General features: G+C 37.4%; 3 protein-coding genes across 5 annotated transcripts in view; 2 read left to right on the forward strand and 1 right to left on the reverse strand.

Annotated features, from left to right (window-relative positions):
- The window catches only part of LOC128025729 (zinc transporter ZIP11), an 87110-nt gene extending 84270 nt beyond the window's left edge, over window positions 1-2840 (reverse strand). For 2 of the 3 annotated variants that reach the window (XM_052612266.1, XM_052612264.1), the window contains exons 1-3: window positions 2766-2840; window positions 2076-2286; window positions 783-821 (exon numbers count right to left, since the gene is read on the reverse strand). In XM_052612266.1, the coding sequence (XP_052468226.1) occupies window positions 783-821; window positions 2076-2183 (147 nt within the window). In that variant the 5' untranslated portion in view covers window positions 2184-2286; window positions 2766-2840. The remainder of the gene's footprint in view (window positions 1-782; window positions 822-2075; window positions 2287-2765) is intronic. The other variant, XM_052612265.1, reaches the window with a different exon arrangement.
- Window positions 2841-5864: 3024 nt separating this feature from the next.
- On the forward strand, window positions 5865-7730 carry LOC128025728 (somatostatin receptor type 2-like). Its single transcript, XM_052612263.1, has one exon. It carries the CDS (start codon window positions 5874-5876, stop codon window positions 6906-6908), a length of 1035 nt encoding a protein of 344 aa, XP_052468223.1. The 5' UTR covers window positions 5865-5873; the 3' UTR covers window positions 6909-7730.
- Window positions 7731-10458: 2728 nt separating this feature from the next.
- Window positions 10459-16312, forward strand: LOC128025725 (somatostatin receptor type 2). The gene is made up of 2 exons (XM_052612258.1): window positions 10459-10699; window positions 12060-16312. Exon 2 carries the CDS (start codon window positions 12098-12100, stop codon window positions 13238-13240), a length of 1143 nt encoding a protein of 380 aa, XP_052468218.1. The 5' UTR covers window positions 10459-10699; window positions 12060-12097; the 3' UTR covers window positions 13241-16312.

Here is a 16312-nt window from a genome sequence, read left to right on the forward strand (position 1 = left end):
TCACAACATGGCAAACGATGAAGCATCTGCAAAGAACAAACACCAGCATATCTTTATAAAATAACTAGAAAAGTAGGAGCAGTTTGTTTCTAATTAGCAACAAAAAAATATATAATTTCTTATCCACTTTCATTGATCAATATATTCTTTAAAAGACAAACGGTCATCAAGAGCAGAGCAATAAACCTGCACTAGACTGCACTGAAGCCAAAGACTGAGTATCATTACACATGTGCTCATTATGTGCGATTGGGAATGACTCAAACGTCTAGAACATGGGAACAGAAGAAAAGAAACATTTATACCATTTATTAGTTTGCTGGGTTTTCAATTCCAATCTACAAAGCATGCATATTTAATGTCGTGGAAATTATATTTTTCCATCTTCAATGCAAGACCATTTTTCACGATCCTTCACAAAAGGTGAACGGTTGTTTCTGAACATTTGATAAGAATTCAGCAAAACTGATGTTGCATTCAAATATTGCAGATAATTTACACAGGCCTGTGTAATTAATTCTGTCACAGATAATAAAAAAAAAAAAAAAAAAAAAAAATTTATATTTATATATATATATATATATATTCTTTTGCACGCCTTGCTGACAGTTTTCCCCAACAACAAAGCACATTTCATGCTCCTGCTTGCCCTCATCAAATTAATTTAATTGTGTAAAGAAAAAAGAAGATGTGATGCAAACACACGGCAAAAGGGGAAAAAACGATGGACATAAAAGCAAAGAAGTAGTTTAAAAAAAAATATAGGGTTGAGGATTTCTTACCCCTGCCGCAAATCCCAGACTGCCATCCAAGATCCGCTTCTGTAAAATCATAAAAATAAAAGTAAAATTTTAGGTACCAAAAAAAGAGAGAAAGAGAGTGAGAGAGAGAAAACATCAGCTGTGGTTGCTAAAATACTAAACTTTTAGGTTTTGCTATTAATCGCATCCAAAATAAAAGTTTTTGTTTACATCATATATATGTGTAGTGTGTATATTTATTACATGCATGTATATATTAAAGAAAAATATGCTACGTTTATATATATTAAATAGATTTATGTGATATAATATATGGGAATATAACATTATTTTCAAAATATATGCTGTATAAGTTTGTCTTTATGCATACTTAATAAATATACACAGGACACACACTTATATTATGTAAACAAAAACTTTTTTTTTGCATGCGATTTAATCACAATTAATCGTTTGACAGCACTAATATAATGTTAATATAACATGCTTGGTTTTACAGATTGAACTTAAATTTACAGTAAAAATCATACATTTCATCAACTATTAAAATGTTAATAAACCTACTAAGTGACCTGGTGAAATACAAAACATGCAGCACTTAAATAATGCAATAAACATTTACATGTTGCATAAAACCCTGAAGTACATAACAGATGCATAAAAAAAAGAAAAGGCCTTGTTATTTCATGTTAATTTACAGATTTTTACTATAAATTCTAAGATGACTTGCCCTTTATCAGTTCCAAAAACTGCACATTTAACATTATTTTACTATAAAATTACATGAAATGTCCTGTTAGATCACATTTTTACTTTATATAGTAAATGAACTTACTGTTAACCAATAAATAGATTTTTAATACTTAGGAGTTTACTGTAAAAATTACAGTTAAACACTCAGATCTCCACAATCTTTCATTCACCTTGACTCTTAGAAAAATGTAAATTAGAATTATTTTTTGCATCATTTACTCTCTCTAATGTTGTGCCAAACTCAATTTACACACATAAATATGCTTTAAAATGTCTCCATTATAGGGAAAGTTCACCCAAAAATAATAAATCATCATTTAATCACTCTCAGGTTTCAAACCTGTTGACCAAGAATGCATGTAACAAACCCGTTTCTGACACCCATTGACTTTAAGAGTATAAAAAACACAATGGAGGTCAATGGCTACCACCAACTATTCCTTTAACTTACATGGCTACACAAGATAGCATTCTTCATAACACTTCTTCGATGTCGAACATATGGTGACTGATTTTCACTTTAACTGTAGACTCTAGATTAAAACCCTGTCTCTGTCTCACCTGTCCGCTGGAGAAGACGAAGACGAGAGCGGCTCCCGCTGCGGTGAGGCCCCAGGTGAACAGGGTCCCCAGCAGGGCCTGAAGCACAGGACTGACGCCTGCAATCATGACGCCGGCTCAAATGAAGCACAGAGACGGAAGACGCTGTTTATTCCTCCCACAGACGGGTGTGTGAACCGAATCCTGTTTATCCAGGATATCTGCAAACACTCTGTAGATTAAAACAAACACATTTACATAACCATTAGGTTTATTTACAAGTAGAGTTAATGGCAAGCTCCGCGGACATAGTTTATAAGTACTGGCCCTTTAAACCGTGATGTTTAGAATGAATGGCTGATACAGTTTATAATTATTGTTTAATCTCGTGTTACAGTGTATCTACTGTCACGTGAGTGCAACAGCTGTCACTATTCATGTTATCAAATAAACATATTAACTAACACTGATTTTCTTCATCTAAATATGTTAAAACAATCTCTCAAGTGATATGATAATATAAATGCGGCGCTTTTTAAAACCACACTGACTCCTGGAAAGTTTATCAGCTCTTGTATTTAAATATTTCAGTATTTTAAAAACACACACCCGCAAAAAAAAAATAGTCGATAACAGTTTTGTGGTTTCTGGGCTTGTTTTCATTCGTTTTACTGCTGTGGAATACACAGGCTACTATTGAATAGTACTTACTGTGTAGAGCACCGACAGAACAGCTTCACTTCCTGCTTCCCTGTGTACACGTGTCTCTGTTACAGCCGAAGTCCCGCCTCCCTCGAGCTCCTATTGGTTCATTCACACGCCACGGAGATTTAAAGTGAACGCGTCAGCTACTTTCCAAAAACAGGTCAACGTATTAAGTTTACGAATGACATAAGATCTTAAAAGTTTTACAGCTGAATACTGTTGTGAACTTGTGAATCAGAGAAAAAAAAAATGATTTTTTTTAATGTATTTTTCTCTTTTTATTTTTTGGAAGCTTATATTATGAGAAAATTGTGCCTTTTTTGGAAAACACAATATTAATAAATGAACCAATCAATGCACTAAATGCAATTTTTAATTCATTATTATTAGCAGCATTCTGTGCCTCTGACTGAATAATTCTGGAAACATTGCATGTGATACTTTCACTCATGCTTTATATTCAAGTGACCTGAGTTTGAACCCCTTTTAAATCATATTCCAATCCCATGAATGAATTATGAAATGTAATCCTTTTTTATATTGCAGTATTTATCTAATCAACCTTCTCCTATTTCTAGCCCTTTATCTTTTCATTTTTTTTTTTTTTTTTGCATGCATGTGCATTAGCTCCTTTGTATTTGCTTATCAGTTATAACTCATCATTTATCTTTAATCTCTTTTCTCATTTATTTCATCTAATTTCTTGTTTGATAACGGCAGCAGTATGCTGAGCAGATTTGTGTTTCTTTCATGACAATGTGATTCACAATCCTGATCTTCTCATGATTTGTCATCATTAAGAACAGAATGGATAGATCAGACAAGTTTTGAAACAGGATTTGATGTTTTTGAAATAGCAGAGGACCACAAATTAAAATATTCAAATGACTTCCATCACACAGAACATTATTAAACATTATTTTATTTTTTATTTTTTTTAATGCATGAATACTTTGAATAGATTATACTGGATTTCTCATCAGGTTACAGGCTGTCAACAACAAATGTGCATCGCTGATTTTATGTGCATTTGAGATTTGTAATTGAGTTAAGGATGAATTATAATGAAAGATAACAGGGGAGTCATTTCATTAGTGCTTGAAAAACAGAAATAATGGAACTAACAAAAAAAAACACATGCAACAAAAACTATGAAAGAAATCGAAATAAAAAAAAATGCACTGATGAGATCAGGAACGTGTTTCTGGAGCAAAGGTTTGCGAACATTTTAAATCCTATCCTAGCTCTTCTTTCCCAAGCAGTTAAAATTCTTAGAAACTACAACAACAACATGTTTCCTTGTTAAGAGCTACTAAAAAACTCCAGCCCAGAACAGTGAAACCAAATGCCAGCCATGTAGATTTATTAGAGAGGACTGGATACCTGTCTTTAAGTCACTTGAGGTCTTTTAAGACCTCTAAATAAGCTCAGGCTTCAAAGCATTCCCAAGTTTACAGTAACACTCCAATGGAAAGTTCCAAATTCTAGGAATGATTTCATGGAATTGGGAGTAGAGTGATCTCCAAAACACTCTGCATATTGCATAACTTCAAATCTACAACAAAAACTGTGTTTATCACTGAGGTGTGTTTAACCATCACCTCCCTCAGATGCTGTAATCCCGGGAAGTTCACTGCGGCATTCCAACAATGCGTGTCCGAGGAGAAACAGGACTTAGGTGATCGCTCATTGCCCTTTAATCTGCAACCGTTTCCACCCGCCGTGATAAATGATTCACTGACCGACAAACAAAGACAATCAGAGAGAAATATAAACACTGACGGGGGGAACGCAGCACATTAAAACAAGCAGAGGGAGACAGGCCAGACTCATCGCTCATCCTTTGGGGACGTATTTGGAAAGTGGGTGGCCCAGAGGAGAAGTTGGGGGTCGATCGGCTCAGACTGACCCCCCACTGAACTGCGAGGAAAGGGAGGAAACAGAGGGGTGGAGAGAAGGAGGAAAACGTGTGTAAGGGAGTGAGAAAGAAAGAGCCTGGATGGACCTTCTGACAAGGGTGTTTAGTTATGAAAACAAAAGTATTGTAACAGATGGCACCCTGGAAACCTCTTAACAGCGGATTGGAACGAGCCGGCGCAGCTTATCAGGTCAACGGATGACTTTAGACACACACACACACACACACACACACACACACACTGGACGCTGCAGGGGGTATATAAGATCTCACTAGGAGGGTCAAACGCCAACTTGATTTCTGCTTTGGAGTCTAGATCTTTCAACAAATAGTTTTTTTTTGGGTGAAGCTTGTTTTTCCTCCAAGGTTATGCTGAAGTTTCTTCAAAGACCAACCGGGGACGTTCTTGAGATGGGAAAATAAACCAGCTTCGAGGACAAGGTGGATGCAAACCTGCGGAGATCAAGAACACATTTAGGCAAGATCTGATACTCTTGATCTTCTCCTGCATGGACTATTAGCTACAAACGTTTCTGACCAGAAAGACAAGTCAAGTTACAATACGAAACTTCTGCGAGGACTACCAACTATTATCTTCCAGAAATCTTGGTAATTTCTAATAAGTTTGAATCTCTGCAAAGACGGCAAACCATTGTTTTCCTGAACTTTTCGCAAGTTCCAATACGTTTGAACTTTTTTGGACTATTTTGTACATTCTTGGCATGCTGTAATGCATTTGAACTTCTTCCGCAAGGACTACAAACCATTGTTTTACAGAAATTTCAGATATTTATAATACTTTTCGACTTCTCCTGCAACGACCACCAACCATTTTTGACATTTTTTGCAATTTCTAATAAGTCTGAACTTCTGCTAGGACTGCAGACCATTGTTTTACAGAAATTTCAGCGAGTTCTAATGCATTTGAACTTCTCCTGCGATGTCTACCAACCATTTTTGACATTTTGGCCATTTCTAATAAGTCTGAACTTCTCCTGCATGGACTACAAACCCATTTTTGACCTTTTAAGCAAGCTCTAATGCATTCAAACTTCTTCTCTGAAGACTACAACCCATTTTCAACCATAAGTTGGGGCAAAATCGAATAGATTTGAACTAATCCTACAAGAACTACAAACTATTTTTGAAATTTCACCTAGATCTAATACACTTGAACAGAGTTTTTTTTACCAGAAATGGAAACCGCGAAACCTTTGGGAATGTTTAACCACAATGTGTCGATTCTAGACCTGGACAGCGCTGCGATAAACAACGTCTACATTCGGGAGGACTCCGATGTTTTCAGCGTCACCGTGGCCGTCTTGTACCTGGCCGTGTGCGTCGTGGGATTGGCCGGGAACTCGCTGGTCATCGTCACCGTTCTGAAACTGGACAAAATGTCTTCGTCGACCACCGTCTACATTTTCAACTTGGCTTTGGCGGACGGCCTCTTCATGGTGGGACTCCCGTTCTTCGCCATCCAAAACTTCCAGGACCAGTGGATCTTCGGAGAAGCCGTCTGTAAGCTGGTGATGGTTCTGGATGGCATCAATCAGTTCACAAGCGTGTTCCTCTTAACGGTGATGAGTGTTGATCGTTATATGGCTCTTGTAGACCCGGTGCGCTTCGCTCGTTGGCGGACGCCTCGACGTGCGAAGATCATCGCCACATTAATGTGGTTCATCTCTCTGTTTCCAGTGCTTCCGATGGCTATACAGTTTTCCGCCAGCTATGGTTTGTGCACCATTGACCCTCATATTGCATCTGACTCCTGGTGGTTGGCTTTTCTTAGCTACACATTCGTACTGGGCTTCGCCTTGCCGTTCACCGTAATGATCGTGTTTTACACGGCACTTCTAGTGACTCTGAGAAACGCCAGAGAGCAAACGTCTTCACTGGAAAGTCACAGGTTTGAGACACAGGTTACTAAGATGGTAGTGGCGGTTGTTTTGGTGTTTGGCATCTGCTGGATGCCGTTCTACGTCTTTAACTTTTGCTCTCTTCACCGAATTGACCTGGTGCTTGATTTCACGCGTGGCTTTGAGTTTGTGGTGCTGCTGTCGTACTCTTGGAGCTGCGCCAATCCAATACTGTACGCATGTCTGTCGGAAACCTTTCGAAGGCATTTCCACGCCCTCCTCTGTCCTCACAAGAGCTCTCGGACTCACTTTGACAGAGACACCGAGGGGTTTGTCTTGCATGACACTAATGCACAAAGCATGCAAGCTTAATACATCTCTGTGTATATCTAAATATTTAGAAGGGTTCGTGTTCATGCAATGCATACCCACACTGCAAACAATCAATCTTTGCTTGCCACATTTTGCGAGTACCCTTCAAATTATGAGTCTCTGAGATTGCTTTTGCTTCTGTGCAATAGAGAAAAAGACTTGAGCAGACTGAGTCATCATCATAAGTGGTGGGTGGAAGTCAATAACTCACCTTATGGTGCAGAAACGCTCTTTTTGCACAAAGAAAAGTTGCTTGCTTTCCATGCAGAAGAAGGGAAGGTGTTGTGAGGATGATTATGCCATTTCTGCTCTTCTGTACAACTGCTGAGCGTGGACTTCAGGATGATGTCACGGTTGTCATGGCATCCGGCTCGGACCAAATATTTGAGGACTTTTGTTTGACTGTTGCCGAATGACACATGAAAAAAGAATGTGTCTGTGAATCTGTTCGAAATTAGTTGATAAATTAGATGGTAATGGACAACACTGGTTTAAATGAACATGTGTTATTAATTATATATACACACTATATTTACACAGGGTATTGTATACATATATATGTATCATTATTATTATTATTATTTTGGTTCTACAGGATGCAAAACCAAGAAACCAGAAGTAATTATGCTTTGTAATATATTCAGAACTTATAATTAGAAATCAACAATTTACCTTTGTTTTCTGCTTATCACATTATTTTGCCAATTTTTATGTTTTATGCCAATATTTTACTTTATTGCATGTATGGAACGCTTGCATATAATCATCCAAAAATATAGATGTTTACTCTCTACAGATGTAAACTATCATTGCTCATAAACATTAAAATTCAGTGCTAACAAGAGAGTGTGTAATTCTCTTTGTTCAAGTAAGTAGACTTAATTATTGAAACATTGATGAAACACTGAGCACATGTTGATGTTGAAACAAAAATGCATCCAAAATGAGCCGTTTCTGCTTAAAAATGTATAAATGTACAAGCGCTTGATGAGAAAACCATGAAGTAGGTAACTAAGAAATGAGAAAAGAGTGCACAGAACTTCTTTGTCTCACATCTGGCCCACATTTGAAATGTTATAAACGTGTTGAATTTGTTGCAGTTTTATAGGCAGCCAAGGTGCAATACAAGCCTATAACAAACCTTTCCTGACTCAGTATTCATGACCAAAGGGAAACCTGGTAGCATTAAACGTTTCTCATCAGAAGAAGGGTACAAACATGTATATGCATGCACTTTTCCTTAAAGTGATCATTGTTGCCAGAAATAAATAAATAAACATGCATTAGTGTATGAGACAGGACCTGGTGGGAGAATGCATGCTTAGATTAGAACACTTAAAATACTTCATTCCCATGCACAAATGTAAAAGAAGAGTATCCCATGGCTCCATGATGAATATGTTTTCCTGGCGATTGTCAAAAAATGATACCTCTGAGATAAAACAGATGCAAGATTGTTAATTTTAGAACAAATTTAGAAGGTTAGAAAAGGCTCCCATACACATTAAGTACCGAAACAGTTTAAAAGACATCTCTCAGGAGTTTATGGGATCACGTCCCTCATTACTCTCACCGGAAGGCAGCATGTATATTGTGTCATAAGCAACTATGAATAGAAAGCACCAAACAAAACATAACTTTACATATAACAAATGGCCAAACAGTTCAAAACCGTCCGCTAGTTCAGCTGTGACTTCTCTGATGGACCGGGATTTTTAAAGAGATTTAATTTCTTGTTCCCAGCCTTATCCTTTTAAACTCCTATAGCTTGGCTGTTTGATTATAATCATGTATTATCAGTAGTTATCAATGTGCCGACACTGACAAAGGGTTTTAATTGGGCCCTTGGGTGTCACATGTCCAATGACCTATAATGTATTTCGGTAATAAAATGAATAGGTTAGTCTTCTGAGGCACTTATTCGAGACAATGTGGTAACATTGATTTAACAAAATGCCCCATTTTGCATTCTTTATAATCCGCTGCACTGCTTTCAATTTTTTTTTCTATTCTTTCTAGTCTAGTTTTTTACGTTTTTTGGAGAATTTTGTCACTTTTAATGAAAGTCATTAACATTTCCGTGATGCAGTATTTCCAAAACCATCTCAAAGGATGTGTTCGGTAACCTTAAAAAGAAAAGAAAAAATCTAGTATTTTATGCATACTAAATATAAACTACTAATAGTTTATTTCAATGTAAATAACTCAAGAAAATATAATTAAAATATAATGCACAAAAACTATGTATTTTTATGGTCTTGGAACAAAGTGTGGTAAATATATATTGATTTTATTGATATTTAGATGGTCGCATTTCAGATTCATATTTCAGTTTTTGTCTAGGATAAGCTTCAAATATTAAAACAATCAATATTACATGAATGTAACTTAAAAAAAATTAACTAAAACATTAATTAAGCATGCATTTGGTCAGCGTTTCATAACAAGCTAATACCCAATATTTAGAAAATAAAAGGCTCATTATTTCCACCAAGTATCAAATATATATATATATATGTGTAGAATTTTAAGTTATTTTTTTTAAGTTGCATCTGTTTATTGTCATTGCCATTTACCTTTAACCCCATATATTCTCAGTTTCTGCTCTTGTTGCTGTTTCAGTTTTCAGGATTTCAGTTCTGTTAAAGCAGAAGATAGCCTACTATAACTAATCTTAATTTTCACATTTTCGAGGTAAGCGTTGGAGCAATTTGTAACTTGAACGTGCAAGGCTTCAGTCTCATTCCCTTACAGTCATTTGCTGTGCAATAACAGCAGGTTATGCTGCTTGATATCGCAAACTGCCATTTGTTTTCATTCATTTTAATACCCTGATAGCACAGCCACATCTCAGAGACGTCTATTTGACGTCTGCATTTACATCTGTAAGAAGCAGGCCATTTTTTTAGAGTGTTTACTCATCTGCAATACGTCTAGGACGTTTTCTATGCAGACGTTAAATAGATGTTTAGAAGATGATTTATAGTGCATGTAAAACTGACATCATATAGACGTCCAGACCTCTTACAGACGTGCCTGTGCAATCTGGGATTCATTATACTTCGAAAATAGTTTTGCATTTGAATGCACTTTATTATCAATGTAGTTAGCCTATTTACTAATAGCGGCTAATGGAACAAAAGTTGCGCGTGCACATTCAAAGAAATCTTATTTCCCCGAGTCTGTTTTTACATTTTAATGGTGCATGTTTCGAGTTGGATAGGACATAAACCTCGACGAATGTAGGGATCAGATATTATTTCCCATGACTCATTTAAAGTCTCTGGATTTATTCCCACGTGCATTTATTTTAATCCGATCTAATTTTAAACATTTTATTATTATTTTTTGGAGGGGAAAATATTAGAATAAACAATTATTTTGACCCCTGGCACATTCCCGTATCCTTATCAAGACCACACAACAGAATGACAACTGAATATAGCCTTTCACGTCGTTGAGATTAATGCATCTGGTCCGAGGCGCGGAGTATATGAAGCGCGCGCGCTCTCGGTGGATCAGCAGCTCCATCTGCACGCGCGGGATGTAGTTTTAGTTTATTCCCAACAGAAATAACGATCGCTTGTTATCTGAGGCGAACTGCCGGTGTCCTGACGCACGCACGGACGCGCGCGAGTTTATCAGGAGGCGTCAAGCTCGAGACTCGTTTATTCTGAGGAGGATTTCGCACTTGCTCGCACAGTTTCGCGGTGATATTATTGTGGTCAGTGGAAGCATGTGAAGCTGTTATATTCAAGGAATGGATCTTAAAAGGTGTCCGAAAACTACAGGTAAATAATTAAAATGAAATGCATGCGTGCAGGGTATTAAATTATTTATTTAATTCTTGTTATTTTACACTTTACACATTTGCATGGCATGCATTTGCCAACATATTATTTGTTATTCAACTTTTTTTTTTTTTTTTTTTAAGTGAATGCTAGTAATTCTACGATTTTTTTTTTTTATTAGACGTTTTTAGGTAAAAATGTCGTATAGGTGGCTAATTTTGATTCACATTTGCCATTTTGATATATCTATGTCGTATACTGGTTGAAAAAATCACATGATAGCCACTGAATAATGAGGAAAGAGAATAGTCTATTTAATTGCTATATCAGAGAGTGAGTCTGTTTAGGTGAAGGAAACTCTGATTTGTTCTCAGCTGGGTTTCTGTAGTGCTGGTCTGTCTCAGTTTAAGATGCTGTGATGATGTGCGGGTTTTGATGAAGACAGACCTGATTTGGATGGATCTCTGATTTAACAGCACTGCAGTTCTTCACTTTTAAATGCATTCATTCGTACATCTGAGTGTTGGATGAGCTGTGAAGCAAAATTAAGTCTGCATCATTTGTCAGAGATTTGTCTAGATCAAATAGGTGTGCTGTTTGCCCAGAAAAAAAGATCATTTAAACCAATATTTGCTAGGGCTAAAGTCAATGAGCTGCAGGAACAGACAGAAATGGTAAAGTCCTTGTTTATCCAAAGTTGCAAATCGAACCTGTTAGCAGTTTTGACAATCTAGCATCACGTGACCTTAAAATCGCAAAACGTTTGTCTTTGGATCCATTATCAGTTTGTTTACATTTAGACACTTCATGCATTTTCACTTAGTCTTATAAATGTGTTTTGCACGTTGCTTTTATCTGAATTTGTCTCAGCAGAACGGATATAAATTCAATCTACTGTTCTTTCTCAAATATGCAAATATATTAGAACTCACATTTTCTTTTGCATGCTTTTTTAAATAGCGAATATTTTTTGGAGATTCATGGTTGCTCCATCCATTGTGTCTCATCCGCTTACAAACCTTGCCAGCTAAAACCATTTACAGTTGGCTGCATCTTATATTTGTCTCAAATGCATGAGAGTAATATATCAATAGTGATATAGATTCTAAGAATTCTGGGAAGAAATATATATATATATATATATATATATATATATATATATATATATATATATATATATATATTTGTAATATAATTTTTTTTTTTTTTTTTTTTTTCAAAAGTCTACAAGACTATGTGTAAACTGGCTGATAATTTGTTTGGATTTGGTTTTCTAGAAAAGGCTGATAAAAGTGTGACATTTTCCAAACGCTAAGCTCGGCTGTTAACTGGTATCTCTTGTTTTTATGAATGCACACAGGTTTCCCTGGTGAATAAACACTGCCGAACACTGCCAAAATGGACACGAAATGGACGTTCATGCCCAATTCCAACATGTCCCTCCCTGACCGCCTGCTCAATGATAGTTTCTTCCCCGGAAACGAGTCTGACTTCGGTCTGGAGATGTACCCTCACAACAGCACCCACCCTGGCTTTGACCAAACCAGTTCTGTTGTCATCACGTTCGTGTACTTCGTGGTCTGCGCGGTGGGGCTCTGTGGGAACGCCCTGGTCATGTACGTCATCCTGCGCTACGCCAAGATGAAGACCGTCACGAACATCTACATCCTGAACCTGGCCGTGGCGGATGTCCTGTGCATGTTAAGCTTGCCTTTCATCGCCATTCAGCTCTCGCTGCTCCACTGGCCCTTCGGATCGGCGATATGCCGCGTCGTCATAACATTGGACTCCATGAACCAGTTCACCAGCATCTTCTTCCTGACGGTCATGAGCTTTGATCGATACCTGGCCGTGGTGCATCCCATCAAATCCACCAAGTGGCGAAAGCCGCGCATGGCCAAAAGCATCAGCCTGGCCATGTGGGTCATCTCTCTGCTGGTCAACCTGCCCATTATGATCTACAGCGGAGTGAACGTTAAAAAGAACGAGGCGAGGACGTGTACCATGTTGTGGCCAGAGCCACAGAACACCTACTACACCGTTTTCATCTTCTACACCTTCTTCATGGGGTTTTTCTTACCGCTGATCGTCATCTGCATGTGCTACCTGCTCATCGTCATAAAGGTGAAATCCTCCGGCATGCGAGTCTGCTCCAGCAAACGAAAGCGCTCGGAGCGGAAAGTCACCCGTATGGTGTCTATCGTAGTAGTGGTGTTCGTCTTATGCTGGCTACCTTTCTACGTGTTCAACGTGACGTCTGTGACCGGAACGGTTCCCACCACACCTGTGCTGAAGAGCACCTTTGACTTCGTGGTGGTGCTGGGATACGCCAACAGCTGCGCCAACCCCATCCTCTACGCCTTCTTGTCAGACAACTTCAAGAAGAGCTTCCAAAACGTCCTGTGTCTTAAGAGAGTCGGGGGCTTGGACGAGATCGAGCGCAGCGACAGTCGACAGGACAGGACTCGGATGGTCAACGACGTCATGTCTGAGACGCACAACGCCGCGCTGCTCAACGGAGACCTTCAGACCAGCATCTGACGAGGAGATACACATCTGCTGAGATTAGATGCGACATGAAATGTGTTCAGTGATTGGGAGAGATTTAGTATTTAAGACCAACGATACAGATGCAACCCAAACGTCTTAAAAAATGCATTTGCATGGACTTGATCTGACTTGTCTCGTGTATTTAAGCGATGAGCAAACGAATGTTATTTACTGTAAACTATGTTTGGTGTAAGTGTCTGAAGCTGTTGTGTTTCTCGCGTGTGTATGTTCACTTCAGTGCCAAAACTGATTTAATGTTAGAAGGTGAGTCTGTCTCCAGTAAGATCACGGCTCTCATTAGATTAACATTATTTCATTGTCTTTATGGAAACGCAAGGCCGAGCTTGTTAGAGGCTTCTTATTATTCAAGGCTTTGTGTGATGATGAAAACAAGACGAGCGAGCGAGCGAGTGATGCATGACAAGGACAAATCACTGAATGTAAAACATCTCCGAAATCAAAAAAAAAAAAAAAAAAATTCGGGTAGCATATTTATTTGGTTTTTTTTTAGTGCATTATGCTTAGAATATCTCGTTTACATTCATGTCATGTAAACTCTGGTTCCCAGTCGAGTCTTATTTTGGTAGAGCATATGTACATAAAGTCCAAAAGAGGAGGAAAAGATGGGCTCTGTTACAAAACTTAGTAAGCTTTCTACTTAAACAGCATTATATGCTGCTCCAAAAGAAGTGTAGGTAGCACTATTTAAGATACCTCCTTCTTGAGCGAACTTCAAAGGCAGTATTTATACAGTAAACTTCATAAAAAAGGCAATCCTAGAATGCACAGTTAAAAAACTAAAATGGACTATTTGACTCATATTTTGTGTTTTTATGCTTATTAGAGGACTGCGTTTACCTGTGCAACATGCTATTGTCTGATTCTATAGGAGTCATTATGGTCTTAAATGCACGCTTTATTTTGAAACAGAGCTTTAGATTAATTTAGAGCTTCGTTTCACTCGTTATTCTGAGAAAGTATTCAAACAAGTGCATAATTACACAGTTCTTGTAAAAAAATATACCTCGTAATAAAACATAAGATGTACAGCTTTTAACCATCATTGTGATGAATGCATCCCGTCACAACACATGGACTGTTCTGCGGTGATGATGAATAGCATCAAGCAGCTGCTTTGCATATGCATTGCTTGGAGGACTTTAAAAACTATTATTTATTCTAGCAAGGCTGATAAAACGACGCTGCAAGTGCCTTAAATAATCACGCATTCATTCATAGAGCTTTAACAATAAACCCTCCACCTGAATGTAGAAGTGATTCATCTGCTTGTAAATAAGTTGCTCATTTAAAACCGCTGTTGCTTACAGAGATGTATAATGTGTAAATACCGAGCTGGCATCGACAGAACGGATTCAGCTCTTGCCCGTTCGAGGGCTTTAGAACATTTGAACATTTGCGAAGGGCTAAAACTGAACTTGTTTACTCTAGTGTGTCTGATTTCTAAGGGTCAGAAGCAGATCTGTTACGCTGCAAGGGTTGCAAAGTGAATGAGTTCACGTCTAGTTTTTTTTCTTTCTAGGACACATTTCGAAACCTTGATGACGGCAAAGTGGTTGTTGCAGTATTTGTCAAGTACTTTGAGTTGAGCGTGCCTTTGACCGTCAGACAGTGTGTGTTTGTGTGTGTCGTCATGTTTCTGTGTTGTATTCTCAGTCTGATGGTGTGGGTTCAAATGCATTCACTTAATATTAATGCAGAATTTCAAAGATGTCTGTCTTTTTTCACGTCTGTTTGATTAAAGGAACAGTTCACCCAAAAATAAACACTCACACTCAGGTCATCGAAGATCAGGATGAGTTTGTTTCTTCATCAGGTTTGTGGAAATGTAGCATTGCATCAGTGTCTCATCAATGGATGTGAATGGGTGCCGTCAGAATGAGAGTCCAAACAGCTGATAAAAACATCACAATAATCCACAGCACTCCAGTCCATCAGTGAACATCTGGAGAAGACAGCTGTTTGGACTCTCATTTTGACGGCACCCATTCACTGCAGATGAGACACTGATGCAATGCCACATTCCTCCAAACCTGAGGCTGTTATTCTCTTCGTTGCTAAACTGCCACAGCTCAATTTTTGCCCAGCTGTTTATTTTAAAGATCCAATTTATTACAATCCACTTGAGCAGAATAATCCTCAGGTCAAATTAAGTGATTCCTCACATGCTCTTGTCGTCAGGTCATTTGTGGAGAAGCATGATTGTGTTTTAATTAAATTTTACAAAGGCGCAAACCCATTTTAATTGAAATAGAGAACATTGCATATTTTATAACATTTAATAATTGTATAATACGGTCTAATTTGTTAGCATGAGCAATGCATTATCTAACATAAAACTATAAAATATTTTGAAGCATTGGTAATAGAAAAAAAATGAAATACAATTATGTTGTACAGTTACATAAATTAGTTTTATTTAAAAACATATTAGTAATTTTTTTAATTAAGATTAATAAGAGCATTTGTTTATTGTTTAATCATGTTTAATAGTTAAAAAAATACAGTGTTTCCCATTTAACATTACAGCTGTTTTAAAGCTTCAATCAAAGTACAAGATAATGCAAATACCCTAAATGTAATATTATGCCATTTGTGAGGTGCAATATATAATATTCTTAAGTTATATGTATGCATTTGTGTTTAAAAGTGGCTGGTAATGATTTTAACTGAGAAATGATCATGCAAATAATCCAAATATATTACTTAGAAATCAATCTCGTTTGTAATCTGTGAGTCAAATGTATCCTTCAACACAAGTGATGAACTGCTGTAATGACACAATGTCTCCCTCTGTTGTCCTGTACGGGTTTCGTTTTCTGTTTATAAAGTGAAGGATTGTTAGACTTGAGGATCTTGAATGGCTTTGTATCTTTTGGCTTGTATATGGATTATGCATCATGTTCATGACCTGTAATTATTGAAAAAATGTTGAGAAAAATGTGACTGATTAACCGCCAACCTTTTTTTTTTTGTGTTGTTATTGACAAAAAAGAAATGCATTACATTCATTTACCAGACAAATAAAGGCTTGTGTGTGAGCAA

The sequence above is a fragment of the Carassius gibelio genome, chromosome A12 (genome assembly GCF_023724105.1).
Source record: "Carassius gibelio isolate Cgi1373 ecotype wild population from Czech Republic chromosome A12, carGib1.2-hapl.c, whole genome shotgun sequence".
Lineage (NCBI taxonomy): Eukaryota > Metazoa > Chordata > Actinopteri > Cypriniformes > Cyprinidae > Carassius > Carassius gibelio.